At 39.9% G+C, this 23,491-nt stretch overlaps 1 protein-coding gene and 1 pseudogene across 4 annotated transcripts in view; one reads left to right on the top strand and one right to left on the bottom strand.

The window, feature by feature from the left end:
* Positions 1 to 479: 479 nt before the first annotated feature.
* On the bottom strand, positions 480 to 2,087 carry LOC118635838 (annotated as a pseudogene).
* Positions 2,088 to 7,777: 5,690 nt separating this feature from the next.
* The window catches only part of GAB3 (GRB2 associated binding protein 3), a 71,934-nt gene continuing 56,220 nt past the window's right edge, over positions 7,778 to 23,491 (top strand). For 3 of the 4 annotated variants that reach the window (XM_036271505.1, XM_036271506.1, XM_036271504.1), the window contains exon 1: positions 7,778 to 7,904. In XM_036271505.1, coding sequence (XP_036127398.1) covers positions 7,833 to 7,904 — 72 coding nt within the window. In that variant the 5' untranslated portion in view covers positions 7,778 to 7,832. The remainder of the gene's footprint in view (positions 7,905 to 23,491) is intronic. The other variant, XM_036271503.1, reaches the window with a different exon arrangement.

Raw genomic sequence — 23,491 nt, 5'->3', positions numbered from 1 at the left:
AGTCTTTTACTGTCAAACCTAAATGGTCAATTGATATAAGCAGTTCTTTGTGTGTGTGTGTTTTATTTTTATTTTATTTTATTTTTTTGATATTTTGTTCAGATAGAGTGGGAGGGAGAGAGAGAGAGAGAAACATCGACGTGAAAGGGACACATCGAGTGGCTGCCACCCACACGACCCAACCAGGGCCGAGGACAAACTGCAACCAAGGTACGTGCCCCTGGAGGGAACCGAACCCAGGCCTCTCTGGACTGCAGGCTGACACTCTAACCGCTGAGCCAAACCGGCCAGGGCTGTTCTATTTTTTTATTACTTTTCAGATGAAACTTATTATTACATTTGGGATTGCTTTATTAAACTGTAGCACTTGGGATCTGTATGTGTCTTTTTTTTTAATGGTTGCATATAGAGACAAACAGCTGTGAGACCATTCTTCCACCACTAATTAAGTCAGAGGTGGCAGGTATTAGGAATAATATTTATTTAGCCTTCTGAGGTTTCTGGGAAGACTTGGTGACTTTGCCAACTCCAACTGCCTTCTTGTCCACTGCTTTGATGACATCCACAGCAACTGTCTCAATGTCATGAACAGCAAAATTGCCCACAGGAGGATAATCAGAGAAGCTCTCAACACACATGGGCTTGTTAGGAACTATACTGACGATGACAGCATCACCAGATTTCAAAACCTTTGGGCCATCTTCTAGCTTTTTCCCAGAACAACGATCAATCTTCTTCATCTCAGCAAATTTGCATGTACTGTGAGCTGTGTGACAACACAGTACAGATGCACATCTGGCACTGATTTGGCCTGGATGGTTCAGGATAATCACCTGAGTCATGAAGCCAACTGCTTCCATTGGTGGGTCATTTTTGCTGTCACCAGCCACTTTGCCATGACGACCATCTTTGACAGACACATGTTTGACATTGAAGCCCACATTGTCCCCAGGAAGAGCTTCACTCAAAACTTTATGGTGCATTTCAGCAGACTTTAGCTATAAAGTTGACTGGAGCAAAGGTGACCACCACGCTGGGTTTGAGAACACCAGTCTCCACTAGGCCTGCAGGGACAGTACCAATACTACTAATTTTGTAGATGACCTAGAGGGGTAGACACAAGGGTTTTTCAGTTGAACAAGTTGGTGGCAGGATGCAATCCAGAGTTTCAAGTAGTGTGGTTCCAAAGGCATTGTCATCTTTATGGGTGACCTTCCATCCCTTGAACCAAGGCATGTTAGCACTTGGCTTCAGCATGTTGTCACCATTTCAACCATAAATTGGTACAAATGCTACCGTGTCAAGGTTGTAGCCAATTTTCTTAACGTAGGTGCTTACTTCCTTAGGGATTTTCTTATATCTCTTCTGGCTATAGGGTGGCTCAGTAAAATCCATTTTTTTCTCACACCCAGTGTGTAAGCTAGAAGGGCATTTTCACAGGCTTGCCCATTCTTGGAGATGCCTGCTTCAAATTCACTAACACCAGCAGCAACAATCAGGGCAGCACAGTGAGCCTGAGATGTGTCTGTTATCATGTTTTTTCAAAAACCTCTGTGTCGCCCGGTCAGTGTGGCTCAGTGGTTGAGCGTCGACCCATGCACCCAGAGGTTGCCAATTCAATTTCTGGTCAGGGCACATGCCCAGATTGTGGGCCCGATCCCCAGTGGGGGGCATGCAGGAGGCTGCCAATTCATGTTTCCATCTCTCTCTCCCTCTCCCTTTCTCTCTCTAAAAATCAATAAACAAACAAACAAACAAAAAAACCAAAGCAAATATGTGTGTACATTAAAAAAAAAAAAGAGAGAGAAACCTCTGTGTCCTGGGGCATCAATGATGGTCACATAATACTTGCTGGTCTCAAATTTCCACAGGGAGATATCAGCAGTGATAGCATGCTCATGTTCAGCTTTCAGTTTATCCAAGACCCAGGCATACTTGAAGGAGCCCTTTCCCATCTCAGTAGCCTCCTCATTTTTTTTTTCGATGGTTCTTTTGTTGATCCCACCACATTTGTAGATCAGATGGCCAATAGTGGTAAACTTGCCTGAATCTACATGTCCAATGATGACAATGTTGATATGAGTCTTTTCTTTTCTATTTTGACTTAGATTTAGCAGTGGTACTCATGACACCTGTGTGCTGCTGGCAAACCTGTTGCGAAAAAGCCATACTATTTTATTTTATTTTATTTTATTTTATTTTATTTTATTTTATTTTTTTCTCTTCCCCAAATTGGAGAAACCAGTTTTTTAACTTTGAGTTATTTCAAATCACAAATTCAGAGACTTGTAAACATACAGTTTAACCCCACTCCCTGAATGGGGGAAAAGGGGAGAGAAGAGGATTAATGCTGATATTTGTGGTTCCAAAAAAGTTGTAATATTGTGCTTGGAACACACCGAACCAGCTATTAACTTCTTGCTACTATAACAAATAATAGCAGTTCAGTCCAGGTTACTGTGACCTCTGACAGATCAAGGACACAAGTTACTTTCTTCTCTTATGATTATAGCACCTTGCAAGACATATTTTGCCTTTTAATAAATGTCCTGGTACTCCGAGTTTCCCTTTCAATTCATGTAATTTCAATAGTCTGTCAAAAAAGAACCAATAAACAAATATTGAGTTACATTTTGTTGGATCTTTCAGAAAGTTTTCGAGTCACTTCTTTGCAAACATCATCTTCCCTCTTCGGTGCTACTTTGTGCTAGAGAACAAATTTCACATTTTTGTAGGTAAAGGCTACCAAATAAGTGCTTACTTACTAGGGTTATCACACTATACAGAACAGCAGACTGAATAAGATCCATATGCCATATTCGTCAGTATAACCAGATGGGGATGGCAGACATGATGAAGGTGTTCCCAAAGAAGAGTGTGGAGGACTTGGCCAAGAGGTTGCGACTGCCTTTGGGAGCCATGGCGGTACCAGAGCCATGAGCAAGGAGCAGCCATACTATTTTAAATGTAACAGTAATAGATATGAAGTCAGGATTTTTTATAAGACATGAAAAAGACTATCATTGATAGTAATAAAGTCAAATTTCATATTTCATATGGGAATTAGGTTGCTTTCACTCTCAGAGAAGCACTTTATGGATATTCATATAGGCAAAAAGAGAGTTTCCCTAGCTGAAATTGTACTATGGCAGTCTAAGCCTTTCGTTCGTGTACTTCATAGATTATTTGAACAAGAAGTGGGTGGGAAGTGGGAATACAGGAAGGCATAGCCCTCTTCCCGTAATATTGGCCTTTCACACATGTAAGTTATCTCCCCTTGTCTGTCTCTGATTCAGAAATTGGAGAGACATTTTATTTTCAATTTTTTTCTCTTTTTACAGAGAATAATTTAGATGCATGGCCACTTTGCCCATCATAACATAACTGAAATAGAAACTCTTCCATAATAGTGGACATTTGTTTTCACAAATCCTTCTAGTTATAAGATTTATAGTACTTAATAAACTGACAAACTAAACCTATTTCATTTATTTTTATTTTTAAAAATGTTTTATTGATTTTTAGAGTAAGACAGAAACATGGATGCGAGAGCAAAACATCCATCAGCTTCCTCCAGCATGAGAAGGATTGAGCCCACAAGCTGGGTATGTGCCCTGACTAGGAATTGAACCTGCGACGTTTCGGTGCACAGGATGATGCCCAACCAACTGAGCCACAGCGGCCAGGGCACTAAACCTATTTTAAATAAACAATTAATGGGGAAGCCACAAAGAGAATCCAGGTACTGAAAACCACATTCTATTTAAAGTATCTCCTCTCCAGTATGGTTCAGACTGACAAACCTCAGAGGAGGGGGGCGGGGGAGAGGGATGAGATAAACCAAAGAACTTATATGTATGTATGTGTAACCAATGGACATAGACAACAATGCTTGGGGGTGGGTGGGATAGGGAGGAAGGTGTGTGCGGGGGGGTGGGGGGGAAGAGGGCATTTGTAACAGAAATAAATAAATTAATAATAATAAAAAAGTATGTCCTCTCCCCAGGCTGGAGTGCAAAGAGGCTTGGATGAGGCTTGATGAAAGGAGAATGAAAATTGTAATATAAGGTCATCTCTCCCTAAGTTTAGGAGGCGTGACCATGAAGAAGCAATTTAGGTTCCTCTGGAAGGGAGAACAGTATACTCTGAAAGATGCAGGAATCACATCCTTATTTAATCTACCTGGTTAGCCTGGAGATGAATAGTGGGTAATTGTAAAAGTAATCAGGTTGTGATGTGAATTGAAGCCATCTGGATGATGTTATTTTCCTAGAGCAAATCAACATAGACCCTGGCACCTGGTAAGTGGCTATTTGTCTGACAAATGCTCTTTTCTCTATACCAATCAGCTGAGACTATCAGAAGCAGCTTGCTTTCATCTGGAAGGAAGATAAGTCCGACTTTAGTCCCTTATCTCAGGGCTATGTCTATTCTCTGGCTCAGTCATAATCCAGGCTGAATGGAACCTGATTGTTGCTGCAATCATGGTGAACATCATGCCAGTCCATTACATTGAAGACATTTTGCTTACTGAACCTGGTGATCAAGAGGTAGCATAAATGCTTTATAAGACACATGTATGCCAGAGGATGAGAGCTAAAACCCACAAAAACTCAAGAGACTAACCCTCAATGATTGTTTGAGGTGGTCCAGACCATGTCAGGTATTCAACAAGTTGCTGCACCTTATACCACCTACTACTCAGAAAGAGGCACAGCATTTTGTGGGGCTCTTCAGATTCCACAGGCAACACATAATACATTTAATTGTGTCACAGCAATGCATTCAGCAAGTAATCTGTCAGGCTGCATATTTTCAGTAGGACCCAGGGTTAAAAAAAAAAAAAAAAAGGTTCTTCAGCAGGTTTAGGACAACTGGTTTTTAATGATCATGCAGATTCAACATGATAGAGCCCATTGACATACTGGGAGTCTACATGGAGTCTCTGGCAAATCCCAATAGGAGAAACATACAGTGGACCCCTAGAGTTTTTTTTTTTTAATCCTCACCCAAAGACATTTTTGCATTTATCTTCAGATAGAGCGGGAGGAAGAGAGAGAGAGAAACATGGACGTGAGAAGGACACATCGACTGGTTGCCACCCACACAACCCCAACCAGGGCTGGGGACAAACTGCAACCGAGGTACGTGCCCTTCGTGGGAACCAAACCTGGGACTCTCTGGTACGCAGGCCAACGCTCTAACTGCTGAGCCAAACCGGCTAGGGCAGACCCCTAGAGTTTTGAGGCAAATCATGTCCTCTACCACAAAAGAAGTATTTCTCTTTTGACCAGCAGCTTCTGGCTTGCTCCTGAGCTATGGCAAAGTCTGAATGCTTGACCATGGGGCACCAAGGCACCATGTAACTGCAGCTGCCCCTGATAAACTGGGTGCTAATTGATCATCCTCTGCAAGTAGAATATTTGAGACCAGACTCAATCAGGTCTGGAAGGTACAGCAAAATTGCTCGAGAAGGTGGCTCATATCTCTGTGGCCCCTATTGCTGCATGACACCCTTTCCTTTGACTCACGCCTGTAACGTCATAGGCATTCTTCATGACTAGGTATATTGGTCAAGGTCTCAGAAGGAAGCAAAAGTTAGACTCAATGGATTGAACTGAGTAGAGTATAATGAGGAGTTTTTGTTTTGTTTTGTTTATACAGAGGTGAGAGCAAGCTTAAGGGAATTAGTAATGAGTGATGAGGCTCCCAGGGACTGGCATCAATTGATATGGTCACTGCCACTGCCATGTACTTAATCTGCCTACAGCAGAAGCCAGCAGTGAGCCCCCTATAAGGTATCATTCCCTGGGAAGTCCAGCCAGCCACCTGGTGGCAGATTGATGAAATCAGACCATCTTTATCTGGAAGGGACAGCAATTTGTCCTTACTTGAATAGGCACTTATTGTAACCCATATTGCTGCCAACATTCCCACTCACAGACTTGCTGCCCCTTATTCACCTTTACAGTATCTCACATAACAGTGCTTCCCACCAAAGAAATTATAAAACAAAAGACATGTGCCAGTGTGCTCATGCTAAGGAACTGCACTAGTCTTACCGTATACCTCATTGCCCTAAAGCACCAGGGATGGCCAATCTATTAAAGACTCAGTTATTACACTAGTCAGTAAAAATACCCTGAAAGGTGGAGGTTCTATCTTACAGAATGAGGTTAATACTTTGAACTGGTGATCTATATATAATGCTGCTTATCCATAGCTAGAATTCATGGGTCTAGGAAATAAGAGGTGGAAGTGGACATGACTCTTCTCACAATCACACCTAGTAATACACTCTCAAGGTGTCTCTTCCCATTCCCACAGCTTTGAGTTCTGCTGGTCCCCAAGGTAGGAATGCTTCTACCAGGGCTACAACATTGGTTCCATCAAATGGCAAGTTGAGGTTCCCATCTGGCCATTTAGGGTTCTTTATGCCATTATACCAAAAGGCAAACCAGGAGTCTACTGAGCTAGCTTGGATGGTTGATGTTGATTATCATATGGAAACCAGGTTGCTGGTAAACAACAGGATTAGTAGGATTATGTTTTGAATCTAAAAGATCCTCTGGGGCACATCCTACTGCTATGTCCAGGCAAGACCACTGAGGATTCAGACTCAGTGGGAGTAAAGGTTTGGGTCACTCACCCCATGGAGAATTCTGACCAGCCGAGGTCCTGCCTGTAGAGCAAAGGGAGAACAGGGAGGGTAGTGGAAGAAGGAAGTTATAAAGATCAATTATAGAAATGAGGATTGTAGTAGCTCTGTGTGTGTGTGTGTGTGTATACATGTAAACTTTTCCAATCTTCCTTCTCTCTGTATCTTATACACGTCAAATAAAGGTTGATAGAGATTATAGGATATTGAGGTGGAATATTGTCTGAACTAGAAGAGGAATGGCTATACCCTAAAGATGGCTACAACGACTGATGGAACTTGCTTTTTAAAGTAGTTTTTTCCATCTGAATCTCTTACGAAGGAAAGGGAGGAGGGTTAAAGTTAATTTCTGAGTCTTTTGTTTCTTTTTTCTTTTAAGTTTATTTTTTATTGTTGACAGTATTACAGATGTCCTCTATCCCCCCCCCCCCCCCACACACACACACTTCTCCTGACCACCCAGCCCTACCTCACCCCAGGCCTTCACCACGCTATTGTTTTTGTCCTTGGGTTATGCATATATGCATACAGGTTCTTTGGTTAATCTCTTCCCATCCCTCCACCCCCGCCCCTCTAAGGTCGTTGTTTCCTTGTTGATTGAGCCTTTCATTTCTTAATAACCAGCTTGAAATCAGTATCCCAAAATGCATATTTCGGGGTGGCAAAACTTCAGTCCCCCTAAGAACCGTTTCTCTGCAAACAAGTGGAACAGGGAAGTCAAAGAGAAGGCAATGCTTTTCTTACTGCCTAACTATATACATAGCAGGTGCGAATCATAGCTTTAGGCTTTCGGACCGGAGGCCCCGAGACTAACCCTTTTGACGTGACTGGTCACGGGTGGGGGTGAGGGCAACGGGGGACTGTTCCGTACTGCACTCTCTTTAGGTCGAGGGGCTCCTTCCGTGGTCCGGCAACAGGCCACTCAGCTGGGCTCCTGCTCGAAGGGGCTTCCCGGGCTTTGCCGCTTGCTTCCCCCGCTGTCTCGCGCTGCAGGCGGTGGCGCCCGTCCCCTCGGGGGTTGGCGGCCGGAGGCGGGGGTCGCGGCTGCCGCACTGGGCGGTGCTGGGCGGGCGGGCGCTGGGCCCGCCCCGTCGGAATCCCTGGCCCGACTTCCTCCTGCCGCGAGCGGCCGACCCAGCTGGAGGAAGGGGCGGCGGCGGCGGCGGCGGCCACGATGAGCGCAGGCGACGCTGTGTGCACCGGCTGGCTCGTCAAGTCACCCCCCGAGAGGAAACTACAGCGCTACGTGAGTAGGGGCGCCACCCGCCCACCCTCGCGTCCTCGGGTCCCCACCCGCGGGGTGGCCGCCGGGAGCCCCGGGGTTCTTTGCGCCCCAAAGGCAGCGGCTCCCAGCTCTCGGGGCTGCAGGCAAGGCCGATCCACCGAAAGTGAAATCGCACGTCGAGTCAGTGTCCCAGCTGCGGGCAGGGGCCCGGTGACTTGCCCGCGGGGCCGGGCTGCTCACACCGCCGCTGGCCCTAGAGGAGGAAGGCGGGTTGGGGCTGAAGCACCAGGCGCCAGTCTCGGTGCAGGAGCGGCCAGAGAGACATCTCGAAAGAGTGCCCTGTCTCTGGAGAGGAGTGGCCCTGAGTCCCATTGCCCTGCGAGGAAGACAGGGCAGGGGGTAGGGAGAAGCACAGCGGAACGGGGCCTGCATTCCACTTGGACCGTAAGGAGTGCTCTCTCTTATAGTTGTCATCGGACACTCCTATCTGGAACCTTCCACAGAATGTAACTCGTTTCTCATGCTGTCTCTTCTCAGCTTTTTCTTTATGCTGACACGTCGCTTTTTTTCTAGTACCAGCAGGAACCATGGACTTTTGCTAGTATGAAATAAGGGACACTCGGAAGAACACATTTTCCTACAAGTACATCTCCCTACATATTCTGTTATCATTTTAAATGTACTGCCCACAGCTCAAACGTTCATTATCTCCATCAACACCCTCAATATAAGGTCTTAAAAACATTCCCATTCAAGACTTGATTGCTACTGAATGTTCATCTATTAGGAAGAACCACTTCAGCCCTCCGGGAGTTGCATATAAATAGATATCAGGGCTTCTTGCTTTTTTTAGGCTGGCGGTAGCTTGATGGATCCATCTTGTTCATCATTCCCAATTTCTCTGCAACTCCAGAGCAGGGTGCTAGAGACAAACTCACTCATGTCTGCTCTGCTCCACAGCAGCCCACCCACAAACCTCTTGTGTATGGCATACTCCCAAACTGGTGACCGAGTTTCAGCCAAGTTTCACCACTGTTTTTGTTCCTACATTTATGAGGCACATACTGTGTGGAAGTGGAGGAGGTGGGATTATAAGAAAACTTTAAACCTGTATGTATACTTCCAGAAGGTGGACAGCAGCCTTTCCTAAACATACAATTGCTTAGGGCTCCTTTCCCCACTGACCCTAAGTGAGACAGTATCACTCTCTTAGGAGTCTTTGGGAAGTTTTTGTTGTTGTTTGGTCTGCTGAGCAACATTTTACGGGAATGTTGTTCTAGTTAGCATGTAGATGTCACAGATCTATACATACCGAGATTTTTCAGATTAACCACCAGTGTGTCCCTTCATGATTCTTTTTGATTCCCCAAGTCCATAAACACAAGGTCCAATATTTCTTAGCCTCTGAATAGCCCAGTTGCTTCCCTAAAAAAACAGTGAAGCTGTTTTGCAGACTCTTTTGATATTCAAAGGAGGCCAGAGAAGAAAATCTGCTCCCCAGGACCTTTGTGGGCAAGTGAAGGTTTATCACAGCATGGTACTTACAGGGCCAGCTCAAGGTGGGTTTCCTTGTTGCCCTTTGGAATGTGAAACATTTTAAAGGTTCACTAGATATTTTCAGAGTGTCACTCATTCTTCAATAGATGATTCAGAAAGATGGTGAACCCGGAGGGCAAAATTTATGGATGATTTTTTTTTTTCTAGTCCTGTTTTGTATCTTGTCCTGACCGGACTGGCTTAGGAAAGTTTATTAGCCTTTAGTCAACTTTGGGAAGGCATGAGTGCATATACCTATTATCATACGTGCTTCATTTTTTTTGAGGAGTGTGATGGAGATGTGGCAAGTGTGGACTTTGCAAATATAGGTAGGTGTTTGCAGCATTGTGATGGTAGGGTGGTGATAGGGGAGACTTAAGACACAAGAGTACCTAGATGTCATCTTATCAACACGGAAAGACATAAACCTTGACCTTTTAGCCCATGGTTGGGAATTTTTTCTCATTAGGGTCGTAGCCTTAGTCAATGCTGTTTTGTTGAAGTGTCTGGACACCTCAGAAAGAAAAGTCCCCTTCTTCTCATTTCTAAGTTCTGCGGGAATACTTGATGCCACTAGATGGCGATCATGTGTCAGTTCACCGGCATGGACAACACTGTTATTCACAGCCAACTTTTAATTAAGATCTTGTCCTGTCCTCCCTTTAATTGAGTGCCAACTCTGAACCAGTCCCATTGTCACGAGCTAGAGATACAGAGAAAGAAAGACTTGCTCCCTGACCTCAATAACTCCACAGTCTAACATTTGTACCACAATAACATAACAAAGCTAGTTTGTCACACAACCAGGGCAGTAGCTCGGTCCTTTGCGCTGCCAGGCCAACAAGCAGCACACCTTTAATGTTTGTTAAATTACAAATGGAAACTGAGTCTGTGTTCAGTGAAGTCTTTCAGTCCAAGGTAAGCTTGTGCTTCATCCTGGACTCCATAAGCCAAGGCAATCAGAAAGTTATTTTTATCACTGCTCTTTTAAACGAGAGTTGATTCTTTTTGTTTCACAAATAATATAGGAATATATTTTTGTAAAAATTCAAACAATCTAGGAATAAATAGAATTAAAAGTGAAAGATCCTCTTTAATTTACTCCACATCCTACCTTTTCTGTGAACCCCTCCTTATTCCACTTCCATCCCTAGGGATAACAACTGTTAGCAGTTTGGTGAGTATCATCCTAGAAAAATTTCTACAAAAGATATAATTTTCTTTTTGCACAAATGAGATTATGCTATAAAATTTTACTGCAATATCCTTTTTACACAACAATTCTGGACATCTCTATATAGATTTAGTGCATATAGATTTACTTCATTCTCTTAAACCATTGCTTAATATTCCTTGTAATATAATTTAACAATTTCTCTGTTGAGGAACATTTGCCTTGCTATATTTTCTTAACTTTAGAGAATGCTCTAACATCAATGATAATAAAATTATAATAACTCAAATTTATTGAATGCTTTTATTTGCCAGGCACTATGCTAAGGACTTTACTTGTATTATCTCATTTAGTCTTCAAAGCAACACTAAAAGCCCAGGTACTGTTTTTATCTCTGCATACAAGTTATTTGTGGATATATAATTTGCAAATATTTTCCACCAGTCTACAGTTTGTTGTTTTCTTTTTTTTTTTCATTTTATTTACAATATCTTTACTAGAGCAAAGATTTAAACTTTTTGATTAAGTCTAATTTATCAATTTTTCTTTTATGGATTATGTTTTTAGTGTCAAATCTAAGAACTCTTTGCCTAGCCCTAGATCCTGAAGCTTTTCTCCTATGTCTTTTTTACTAAAAGTTTTATAATTTTGTGTTTATATTTATATCAATGATCTGTTTGAGTTAAATTTTGTAAAAGGTGTGAGGTTTATGTTCTTGCAAAGCAATTTTACTTCTTTTAGTATCATTTATTGAATAGACTGTCTTTACTCCATTGAATTATGTTTGCGACTTTGTTAAATAAATCAGTTGGTCATACTAATGTAGGTCTGTTTCTGTTCCATTGATCTTCTTGTTCATCTTTATGCTAATACCATACTGTTTTGATGACAATAGCTTTATAATAAATCTTGAAATTAGGCAATTTTAGTCCTCCAGCTTTATTTTTGAAAATTGTATTAACTATTCTAGGTCCTTTGCCTTTTTATATCAAGTTTAGAATTTGTTTATTGTGCTCGCTTCAGTAGTGTATATATTAGAATTAGTTTATCAGTTGATTTTTAAAAATTTTCTAATAAGACTAAATTTATTCAATAATTTAGTAAAAGTTTTTATTATAAGTATCTGACAGTATAAAAAGTACAAAACAGATATGTAGATTTCTAATATATTAATGCAAAGTTCATGACTGCATACAGTACATCCTACAGGGGAAATGAGCCGGAAGGGGAAAAAGACTGTAGTTGAGGTCTAATAATAAATAACTAAATAAATGCCGAAGTAGAGATGATCCATATTATAGTATATTCTACCACCAATATTGCAGCCAAAATGTACAAAAATAAAAAAGAACCATTTCAAAATAGGAGGAAGATAATAATGGCTGGGACTCTTGTAATACACCTTAAAGGCTATTAGGGAGCCAACCCAACTCACTGTGTAGTCCGTGCATATAGTGGCTTGTAGTTTTATCAGGTGATTTTTGTATATTAACCTTGTATTCTTCAACCTTGCTAAATACACTTATTAGTTCTAGTAGCCTTGTTTATAGTTAGAATCTGTGGCGTTGTCAGTGTTACATAGAAGAGATGAGAGCAGTCATTCTTTATCCTGATTTTAGGGGGAAAGCATTCAGTCTTTCACCTTTTAAGTATGTTTTCTGTAGGTGTTTTGAAGGTGCCTTTTATCAAGTTGAGGAAGTTCCCTTGTATTGCTAGTTTGCTGAGACTTTTATTTTTTATTGTGATTTGGATTTTGTTAAATACCTTTTCTGCATCTATAAAAATAATGATATGCTTTTTAAAAAAATCGGTTACTATGGTGAATTATTCTGATAGAATTTTGCATGTTGAACCAGCCTTGAACTTCTAGAATAAGCTTCACTGGGTTGTAATACATTATCCTTTGCATATATTCCTGGATTTAAATTGCTAATATTTTGCTGAGGTATATTGGTCTGTAGTTTTCTTCTTTTGTGCTATCTATGTCTGGTTTTGATATTAGCATAATGCTGGCTTCATAAAATGAAATGGAAAATGTTCCCACCTGTTCTATTTCCTCAAAGATGTTGTGCAGAAATGGTATTCCTTCTTAAATATTTGGTCAAATTTACTCTTTTGTTTTTTTACCATTAAATGGATTATACATTTATTACAATAGAGCCATAATTTATTTATTTTTAAATTTTCTTCAATATTACTTTTTAAATTGAATTTATTGGGGTGAAATTAATATACAAAAGAATTCACCATCAAAACTATCTAGACGTACACTTTTCTTTGTGAGACAGTTATTAACTACAATGTCTATTTCTTTAACAGATATAGGGCTATTCAGGTTATCCATAGCTTCTTTTGTTTCTAAATTTTTTTTCGTCATTGATTTTAGAGAGAGGAAGGGAGAAAGAGAGAGAGATAGAAACATTGATGAGAGAGAACATCAGTTGGCCACCTCCTGCATACCCCCACACTGGGGGTTTGGCCCACAACCTAGGCATGTGCCCTGACTGGGAATCAAACTGGCGACCTGTTGGTGCATGGGTTGATGCTCAGCCACTGAACCACACTAGCCAGGCTATCCATAGCTTCTTGAATGAGCTTTGGTAGTTTATGTTTTTAAAGGATTTTCTCTATTTCAGTTCTTGAATTTATTGACATAAATATTTTTTTAATATATATTCCTTTATTATCCTTTTGATGTCTGTTGGATCTGCAGTGAAGCTTTCTCTTCATTTATGATACTATAGTTTATTTCTTTTCTTACTTTTTTTTTTTTTTTGGACAATCCTCACCTGAGGATATTTTTCTATTGATTTTTAGACAGAGTGGAAGGGAGAGAGGGGATGGGAGACAGAGAGAGAGACAGAGAGAGAGAGAGAGACAGAGAGAGACAGAGAGAGAGAGAGACAGAGAGAGAGAGAGACAGAGAGAGAGAGAGACAGAGAGAGAGAAACATCGATGTGAGAGAGACACATAGTCTGGTTGCCTCCGGCAAGACCACAACTGGGGCTGAGGATCGAACCTGAAACCCAGGTATGTGCCCTTGGCTGGCAGGCAAACCCAAGACCCTTCAGTCCGTGGGCTGACGCTCTAACTGCTGAGCCAAACTGGCCAGGACTGTAGTTTATTTATTTTCTTATTTTTTTTTTCTGAGCAGTCTGGCTAGACTTATATTAATTTCAGATATTTTCTAAATACCAGCCTTTGGTTTCATTGATTTTTCTCTATTGATTTCCTGCTTTAAATTTTATTGATTTATCTCTTATCTTTACTATTTACTTTCTTCTGATTGCTTTGGGATTAATTGTATCTCTTTTGTAGCTAGTTTCTTCAGGTGGAAACTTAAATTACTGATTTTAGATCTTTCTTGTTTTTCAATGTAAGCATTTATTTTTTCCAATATAAATATCTAATACTATAAACTTTTTTCTCAGCACTGCTTTAGGTGCATCCTGAAAAATTTGGTATATTGCGTTTTCATTTTATTTTTTTCTTTATTGATTTTAGAGGGAGAGGGAGAGAGCAATAGAAACATCGATGAGAGAGAACACTGATTGGCCACCTCCTGCATTCCCTCCACTGGGGATTTGGCCCACAAACTGGGCATGTGCCCTGACCAGGAATCGAACTGCAACCTCTTGGTGCATGGGTTGACGCTCAACCACTGAGCCACACCAGCCAGCCAGGCAATTGTGTTTTCTTTTTTTTTTTTATCCTCACCCGAGGACATTTTTCCATTTTTTTGTACAGATAGAGTGGGAGGGAGAGAGAGAGAGAAACATTGACGTGAAAGGGACACATCGAGTGGCTGCCACCCGCACGACCAACCAGGGTCGGGGACAAACTGCAACCGAAGTACATGCCCTTAGCGGGAACTGAACCCCGGTCTCTCCGGACCGCAGACCGACGCTCTAACCGCTGAGCCAAACCGGCCAGGGCCAGGCAATTGTGTTTTCATTTTAATTCATTAAAAAATGTTAATGTCCTTCTGACAGTTTGTGTTTAATCCAAGGGCTGTTTAGAAGTTTTTTGTTTACTTTCCAAATATTGGGGGATTTTCTAGATAGTTTTCTGTTATTGATTTCTAGTTAAATTCCATTATGGTCAAGAACAAACTCTGTATGAGTTCTATTCTTTAAAAATTTGTTAAGTTTATATTATGACCCACAATATAGTTTTATTTGGTGAATATTACATGTACACTTAAAAGAAAATCTGTATTCTTAACATTGGGTGGAGTGTTCTATAAATGCTAATTAGATGAAGTTGGTTGATAGTGTTTTGTTACTGAATTTATTGGGGTAATAATGGTTAACAATATTATATAGGTTTCAGGGGTACAATTCTATAGTACATCATCTGTATATTGTATAATGTGTTCACCCCAAGTCAAGTCTCCTTCCATCACCATTTATCATCACTTTACCCTCTTCTACCTCCCCCACCCACCTTTCCCTCTGGTAATCACCATGCTGTGGTCTGTCTATGAAGGTTATTATTATTACTTTTTTGCTTAATCCCTTCACCTTTTTCACCCAGACCCCACCCCCCCCAGACAGCTGTCCGTCTATTCTCTGTATCTGAGTCTATTTCTATTTTGTTTGTTAGTTTATTTTATTTATTAGATTACACATATAAGTGACATCATATGGTACTTGTCTTTCTCTGACTGGCTTATTTCACTTATTTCCTTCTTTATTCCGGTTGAGCAGTATTCCATTATGTAAATGTACCACAGCTTTTTTTCCCATTCATCTACTGATGGACACTTGGGCTGCTTCCAAATTTTGGCTATTGTAAATAACACTGCAATGAATATAGGGGTGCGTGTATTCTTTCAAATTAGTGTTTTGTGTTTCTTCGAATATATTCCCAGTAGTGGAATTGCTATATCATAAGGCAGTTCCATTTTTTAATTTTTTTGAGGTAATTCCATACTGCTTTTCACAGTGACTGCACCAATCTGCATTCCCACCAACAGTGCATGAGGGTTCCTTTTTCTCCACATCCTGGACAACACTTGTTTGTTGATTTACTGATGATAGCTATTCTGACAGGTGTGAGGTGATATCTATCTCATTGTGGTTTTGATTTGCATTTCTCTGATAATGAGTGACGTTGAGCATCTTTTCATACATCAAAGTAAAAAGTTTTTGCACAACAAAGGAACCCATCAACAAAATGAAAAGACAACCCACTGAATGGGAGAACATACTTGCCAAAGATAGTGTTGTTTAATTCTTTTATATCCTTACTGTTTTTCTGCTTCCTTTTATTATCAATTACTGAGAGAGGATTGTGAAAGTTTCCACCTATAACTGTAGATATGTCCATTTTTCCTTTCAGTTCTATTTGTTTTTGCTTCATGTATTTTGATGCACTGTTGTTAGTTGAAGACATTTAGAATTATTGTTTTCTTGAATAATGAACTTTTTCATTATTTCAAAAAAAATTATTATTTTAATCCTCACAAGAGGACATGCTTAGAGAGAGGAAAGGAGAGAGAGAGAGAGTTGCCTTCCATATGTGCCCCAACTTAGGATCGAACCCTCAACCCAGGTATGTTCCCTGACTGGGAATCAAACTGGCAACCTTTCAGTGCATAGGATGATGCTGAACCAACTGAGCCACTCTGGCCGGGCTGGACTTTTTCATTATTTAATGTTTGTATTCATCGCTAATGCTATTTCTTGTTCGGAAGTCTACTTTTTCTTATATAAATGTAACTACCCGAACTTTCTGTTGATGTGAGCTGGCACTGTATACCTTTTTCATTCTTTTACTTCTAACCTAGCTGTGTCTTTATATTTAATGTGAGTTTCTTATACACAGCATATAGTTGGGTCTTGCTTTTTTATGTAATTCTACCCTCTATTTTTATTGGTGTATTTAATTCATTCACACAAAATGTGATGATTGAAATATTTAAATTAAAATCTATTGTGCTAGTTTTTTTCTATTTGTTTTAGTTTTTTCTTTTGTTCTCTATTTCTGCCTTGTCAGGTTAATTGAGCCTTTTTTATTATTCCATTTTATCTCTACTATTAATTATCAACCATGACCTAAAACATTTTTAGTAGTTGCCCTGGAGTGTAAAATATACATATTGAATTAATTGAAGTCTTCCTTTAGATAATATTATACCACTTTATAAGCAGTACATTCCCAATTCTATCCTTTTATTCTTTGGACTATTATGCTATAAACACATGATACATTGCTATTAATTTTGCTTTAGATAATTGGTTATCTCTTAAAGCAATTAAAAGAAAGGAGAGCCCTGACCAGTGTGGCTCAGTGGTTAAAGTGTCAGCCTGCACACTGAAGGGTCACAGGTTTGATTCCTAGTCAAGGGTGCTTTCACAACCTGGGTTGCAGGTTCAATTCCCATTCCAATTGGGGAATGTGCAGGAGGCAACCAATCGATGTGTCTCTCACATCAATGTTTCTCTCACTCTCTCCTCTCACCTCCCTTCCTCTCTCTCTCTCTCTCTCTCTCTCTCTTTTTTAGAGAGAATGGAAAGAGAGATAGGAACATCAATTGACTGCCTCCTGCACACCCCCCAAGGGAGCAAGCCCACAACCCGGCATGTGCCCTGACTGGGACCTCTCAGTCCATGGGATGATGCTCAATCCACTGAGCCACACAGACTGGGCCTTCTAATCTCTCTTAAAAAAAAAAGTCAATGGAAAAATATCCTTGGGTGAAGATTAACCAAAAAAAAAAAAAGAGAGAAAATAATGAAATTTACTTTCCTTTGTTTTTTTCTATTGCTAGCATTCTTTCTTTCTTTATTTTTTTTTTGAGGTTCTAGTTTCTGTCTGGTGTCATATTCCTTCTGCCTAAAGAAGTTCTTCTAATGTTTTATGTGGTTTATATCTGCTGGCAATGAATGCTCTTAGCATTGTTTGAGAATTATCTCTCAGTTTTGAAAAATGTTTTTACTGGGCATGAAATTCTGGGTTCTCAGTTTTTATTTTTTCTTTCAGCACCTTAAAAATGTCACTCTTTTGTCTTCTGTTTTCTATTTAGGATAGGGGCTGTTTGTCAAAGTTTCTTTTCAATGTCTGCATGACCTTCAACTTTAGGTCCTTTTTCTATTTTCAATCTACCATCTTGCTAGTTGTCTCATTTATTTTTTCATTTTTTTCTCTTTTCTGTCCTGTTTTATATTAATTAAATTTTATAATTCCATTTTATCTTCTTTGTTGCCTATACCTCTTTTTTTTCCTCTTTGTTTATTTAGTTATTTTTATTGATTAATTTTTGTTACAGATTTTTCTCCTTTTTCCCCCACTGATTCTCCCCTCCCCATCCCTCCCTGCCCCTTCCCCAGATTGTTGTCCATGTCCACTGTTCATGCATACATGCATATAAGTTCTGTGGTTCATCCCTCCCCCACCTCCCCACTCTTTAGGGGATTGTCAGTCTGTACCCCGCTTCCGCGTCTCTGGGACTACCCCATTCCTCAAACTGTTATGTTCATTATATTTCACAAATAAGTGAGATCATATGAAACTTCTCTTTCTCTGTTTGGCTTGTTTCACTTAGGATGATACTTTCAAGGTCCCTCCATGTAATCTCAAAGGATAAGAGATCTTTCTTTCTTACCGCTGCATAGTACTCCATTGTGTATATGTACCACAGCTTTTTGATCCATTCGTCTACTGATGGACACTTGGGCTGTTTCCAGATCTTAGCGATTGTAAATAGTACTGCTACAAAGATGGGGGTACATATATTCTTTCTGATTGGTGTTTTATGCTTCTTAGGGTATATTATACCTCTTTTTTTTTTTAATAGTGGTTGTGTTAGAAGTTTGGTATATATCATTAACTGCTTATCTTCTACCTTAAAGTAACATTTTACTTTCAACTGGCAGGGACAATAGTACATCTTTAGATCTTGCCTCAGGACTATGAAAAGTCTACTGCTCTCTGCCATAATCTAGTCTTTGAATATTTGGTAAAATTCATCTGTGAAGCCATCTGGTCCAGGACTTTTGTTTGTTGGGAGTTTTTTTTTTTATTTTTTTATTACTGCTTCAATTTTATTAGTTGTAATCAGTCTATTGAGATTTTCTGATTCTTCATGATTCAGTTTTTGAAGATTGTATGTCTATAGGAGTTTATTTAGTCCAGATTGTCCAATTGGTTGGCATATATTTGTTCATAATATTTTCTTAAAATCCTTTGTATTTCTGTGGTGTCAGTTGTCACTTCTCTTTCATTTCTGATTTTATTTATTTGGGTCCTCTCTTTTTTTCTTGATGAATCTCTTTAATAGTTCATCAATCTTGTTTATCTTTTCAGAGAACCAGCTCTTGGTTTCGTTAATCTTTTTTTATTTTGACTCTATTTTGTTATTTCTGCTCTGATCTTTATTATTGCCTTTCTTCTACTCACTTTGGGCTTTTTTGTTCTTTTTCTATTCCCTTTAAGTGTAAACTTAGTTTATTTGAGATTTTTCTTGTTTCTTGAAGTAGGCCTATAATGCTATAAATTTCCCTCTTAGGACTGTTTTTGCTGTGTTGTATAAGATATTGGGTTGTGTCCTGGACGGTGTGGCTCAGTTGGTTTAGTGTTATTCCATGTACCAAGAGGTCACTGCTTCAATACCTAGTCAGGGCACATGCCCGGTTGTGGGCTCGGTCCCCAGTAGGGGTCTTGCAGGAGGCAACCAATCAATGTTTCTCTTTATATACATATCTTTCCCTTCCACTTTCAATCTAAAATAAAAAAATTTTTTTTTATCCTCACCCAAGGACATTCTTCCATTTTTTTGTACAGATAGAGTGGGAGGGAGAGAGAGAGAGAGAGAAACATCGATGTGAAAGAGACACATCGAGTGGCTGCCACCCGCACAACCAACCAGGGCCGGGGACAAACTGCAACCGAGGTACATGCCCTTAGTGGGAACCGAACCCGGGTCTCTCCAGACCGCAGGACGATGCTTTAACCGCTGAGCCAAACCGGCCAGGGCAAAAAAAAAAAATTTTTTTTTAAGATACTGGGTTATTGTGTTTTCATTTTCATTTGTTTCAAGCTATCTTTTGATTTTTTTTTCTTGACCTCATTGTTAGCTTATTCATTGTTTAGTAACATGTTATTTAGCCCCCATGTCTTTGTGTGTTTTGCAGTATGCTTGATATGGTTTCAATCTTCTTGAATTTATTGAGACTTGTTGTGGGGTTGAGACTCCAAGCTCCTCAAGCAGAACCTTTAGTATCACAGCCACTGCCTGTGGGAGTGGGGCCCGCTCTTTTCACGCCATCACCCTTCTTACCAATCTCGATGTGGCTTCTTCTGTAAATCCTTGGTTATAAGACTGCTGTTCAGCTAGTCTTCAGTTGGTTGTTCAGACTGGTTGTTCTGTATTTTAGCTGTAATTCCAGTTTGGTCCTGGGAGGAGGTGAGTGTACCTTCCACTTAACTCTGCTACCATCTTGGATTTTTCCCCCTGAAGCATGCTTTTGAATTACTATTCTGGTAGTGAGTGTGGGGAATTCCAATGACTTTTGTCCTTTCTACTGTCATAGCCATCACTCCACAGGCCAGAAGGCTGATACGGGGATTTGATCAGTTGCCAGGGATGTCAATTCCAATTACACATTCAAGAACTGGAAAAATGGCCATAGACTCACTGGGCTCACTCTGAAATGGAATTAGGTCAAAACTCCATTTATTATCTGACCTCCCTAAAGTACTCTTTCAAGAGATATAGTGGTATAGTGGAGATGGGTAAATGAAAGAATCACACATGGGAAATACACTATATCTTTCTATTTGTCTATGTTTTTATATTTTACCTTTTACATAATGACAAGGATATTCTGGTATCTCAACTTCATTGAATGTAACCATGATTTAGTCTATGTTTCTGTCAGGCAAACTGAGTGCTTGAGCTAACACATTAAATGTAGAATCTCTGGTGAGCATGCCCATCTCAATACATTTAGCTTGATCCAGTATTATATTCTGTCTTTCTTGGCTTAACATTCTTAGAACACATTCCTACATATTTCAATGGTTTTTAAAGACAGCTTTATTGAGGTACACACACACACACACACACACACACACACTATAGAATTCATCCATTGCAAGTATATAACTGGGTGCTTTTTAGAAAATGTAATGCTGTGCAACCATTAGAACAGTTCAGTTTTAGACCATTTCTATCCCCTCAAAAAATTTCCTTGATCTATTTGCAGTCAATCCCCGCTCCCTTTCCTAGTCCCAGGAAAGAACTAATCTGTTTTCTTTCTCTGTAGATTTGCCTTTTCTGGTAATTTTATATAAAGGTACTAATAGAATATATGGTCTTTTGTGTCTTCTTTCCCTTATCCTTGACCACACAAGAGCCAGTGCTCTTTCTGAAATTCACTTAAGGTGGACCCTAAGGCCATTGATTTAAGACCTTTCTTATTGTTTAATGTAAACATTCAGTGCTATGACTTTCTCCCTTGGCACTGCTTTAGTGGCATTCCACAAATTCTGGTATGTTGTGTTTTCATTTCTATTTACTTCAGGATATTTTCCAATTTCCCTTGTTATTTCTTCTGTGACCTATGTGTTATATTTGGGTTTTTAGTTCTAATTTTATTTCATTGTGGTTAAACAGCATACTTTGCATGATTTTAATCTTTGTAAATTTGTTGAGACTTGACCTATCATATGGTCTATCTTGGTAAATGTTCTGTGTGCACTTGAAAACAAAGTACGTTTTGTTGTTGTTGGGTGGAGTGTTCTATAAATATCAATTAGGTCAAGTTGGTTAATAGTGTTGTTCAGTTCTACATCCTTGTTGATTTTCTTCTGTCTACTTGATTTACCAATTACTGAGAGAGGGGTATTGAAATCTCAGATTATGACTGGATTTGTCTATTTTATCTTGAAGTTTTACCAGTTCTTACCTTGTATATTTTGAAGCTCTGTTAAGAGTTGCATACACCTTTAGTATTGTTATTTTATCTTGATGAAAATAACCATCCCAGCATTATGAAATGACATTATTTATTCCTGGTACTATTCTTTGCACTGTATTCTACTTTGTCTGTTATGCAAGGTCATTGTAAAGGTTTATTTCCTAGGACTGCTTTTGGCACCAAACACTGTATCAGTCAGGCTTCAGACAGGAAAACAGAAGCCACACTAAGTATTCAACAAAGATAATTCAATATAGTGTGTGGTTTACACAGGTGTTAGAATGCTGAGAGAGCAAAAATGGGGCAGCCAGATATTAGTAACTACAGAAACCAGCTACTATTGTAAAAACTCAGGCATAAGGGTAAAGGATGGCATGACCAGAACCTAGGATCTTGGAGGTGGAGTCCTTGTAGCTATATATCTATTGCTCCAACTTCTGCTGATAACGGTGCTATGCAGTTAATGCTGGTACCTCAGAGGGGGCCTAATGAAACTGGCAGCTGGAGCTGGTGCTATCTTTTCCATTGGAAAGATGCAGATGGGTGTTGAGAGTCCCTCCTCCCTTTTTCCTGCCTTGTAGTCTTCCACCAGTGTTTCCCATTAGCAGAACCCAAAAGGAGGAACACAGCCAGCAAGGGAGTCCTAGAATTGTGGTTGGTAGAGTCCCAGTTTCAGAATTAGAGGAGACTGTAGAGGAGTGATCTTGGGGTTGAGAAACAATAGACGAACAATGGTATAATCTGGATGTACTCTCCAGATAGGTCCCAACTTTTCTCTCATACTTACTATCATTGAGTCCTTTTGTTCATTGTTCTGAGAGAATTTCTCGGGTCAAACTTTTTTTAAAATATGTTTTTATTGATTTTTTTAGAGAGAGAGGAAGGGAGAGAAAAAGAGAAACATCCATCAGATGCCTCCTGCGCGCCCCCTACTGGGGATGTAGCCCGCAACCTGGGCATGTGTCCTGACTAGGAAACGAACCGGTGACCTTTCCATGCATGGGATGATGCTCGACCAACTGAGCCACAGCAGTGAGACTCTTTGCATATTTATTATATCCTGGCTTTCTCCCTCACATACATATAGATATTTAGATATATATTGAACAGTGAATTCCTTCAGATATTTAGGTTTCTAGAAAGAGGAAACAGAAAGTCTAAAGGCCCTAAACCAAAAGGAATATTTTTGTAATATTTCAGGAAGAGCTTTTTGAATGTGGTTGCATGTTCTTCAAATGCTTGATGATTTTTGGTTGTCTGCTCATGTTCATATTTGAGGGTCTAGGTCAGTAGTTCTCAATGGGTGTGAGATTTTACCCCTCAGTTAGGGATGCCATATTTAGCAAAACACAAAAATAGTTAAATTTCTATTTCAGATAATAGAAACAAACAATTAATTAGTAAACATATGTCAACCCTATCTCCAGGAGACACCTAGCAATGTCTGGAGAAATTTTTGTTGTTACAACTGATGGGAAGGATGCTACTGGCATCTAGTGGGTAGAGACCAGGGATGCTGCTAAATATCCTACAATGCACAGGACAACCCTTACCACAAAGAATTTGGCCCAAAATGTCAATAGTGCCAAGAGTGAGAAATTCTGTTCTATATTGAACAGTGAATTCCTTCAGCTAAAATGAGAATCCTGTTGACAAATATATGTTTTAATTACAGGAACCTGTTTCTTGTTTTGGAGAAGAGGAAGGCCAGAGACTGGGGTTGGCTAGTTTGTCTTCTGGGTTTCTAGGGTGTGGGCTCTCATTGAAACTGGAAGTTTCTATACTTAAGATCACCACCAAGGGTACTTGCCACCATAAGCCCATCTAGCCTGGTCCCTTGTGACCTTAGCTCTCTTATTGGGTCAAGAAAATGAAGATTCTGGGTTTTTGTCCAGCTTTTCTGGTCAGGGTGAAAAGGATATCCTTTGTAACTTTCTACATCCTAGGTAGAAACCCCTTCGTTTTTTTTTTTT

Source organism: Molossus molossus, unplaced genomic scaffold, assembly GCF_014108415.1.
Source record: "Molossus molossus isolate mMolMol1 unplaced genomic scaffold, mMolMol1.p scaffold_m16_p_2, whole genome shotgun sequence".
Classification (NCBI taxonomy): Eukaryota; Metazoa; Chordata; class Mammalia; order Chiroptera; family Molossidae; genus Molossus; species Molossus molossus.
The sequence above is the reverse complement of the archived record's forward strand: the minus strand, read 5'-3'. Positions and strand labels throughout refer to the sequence as shown.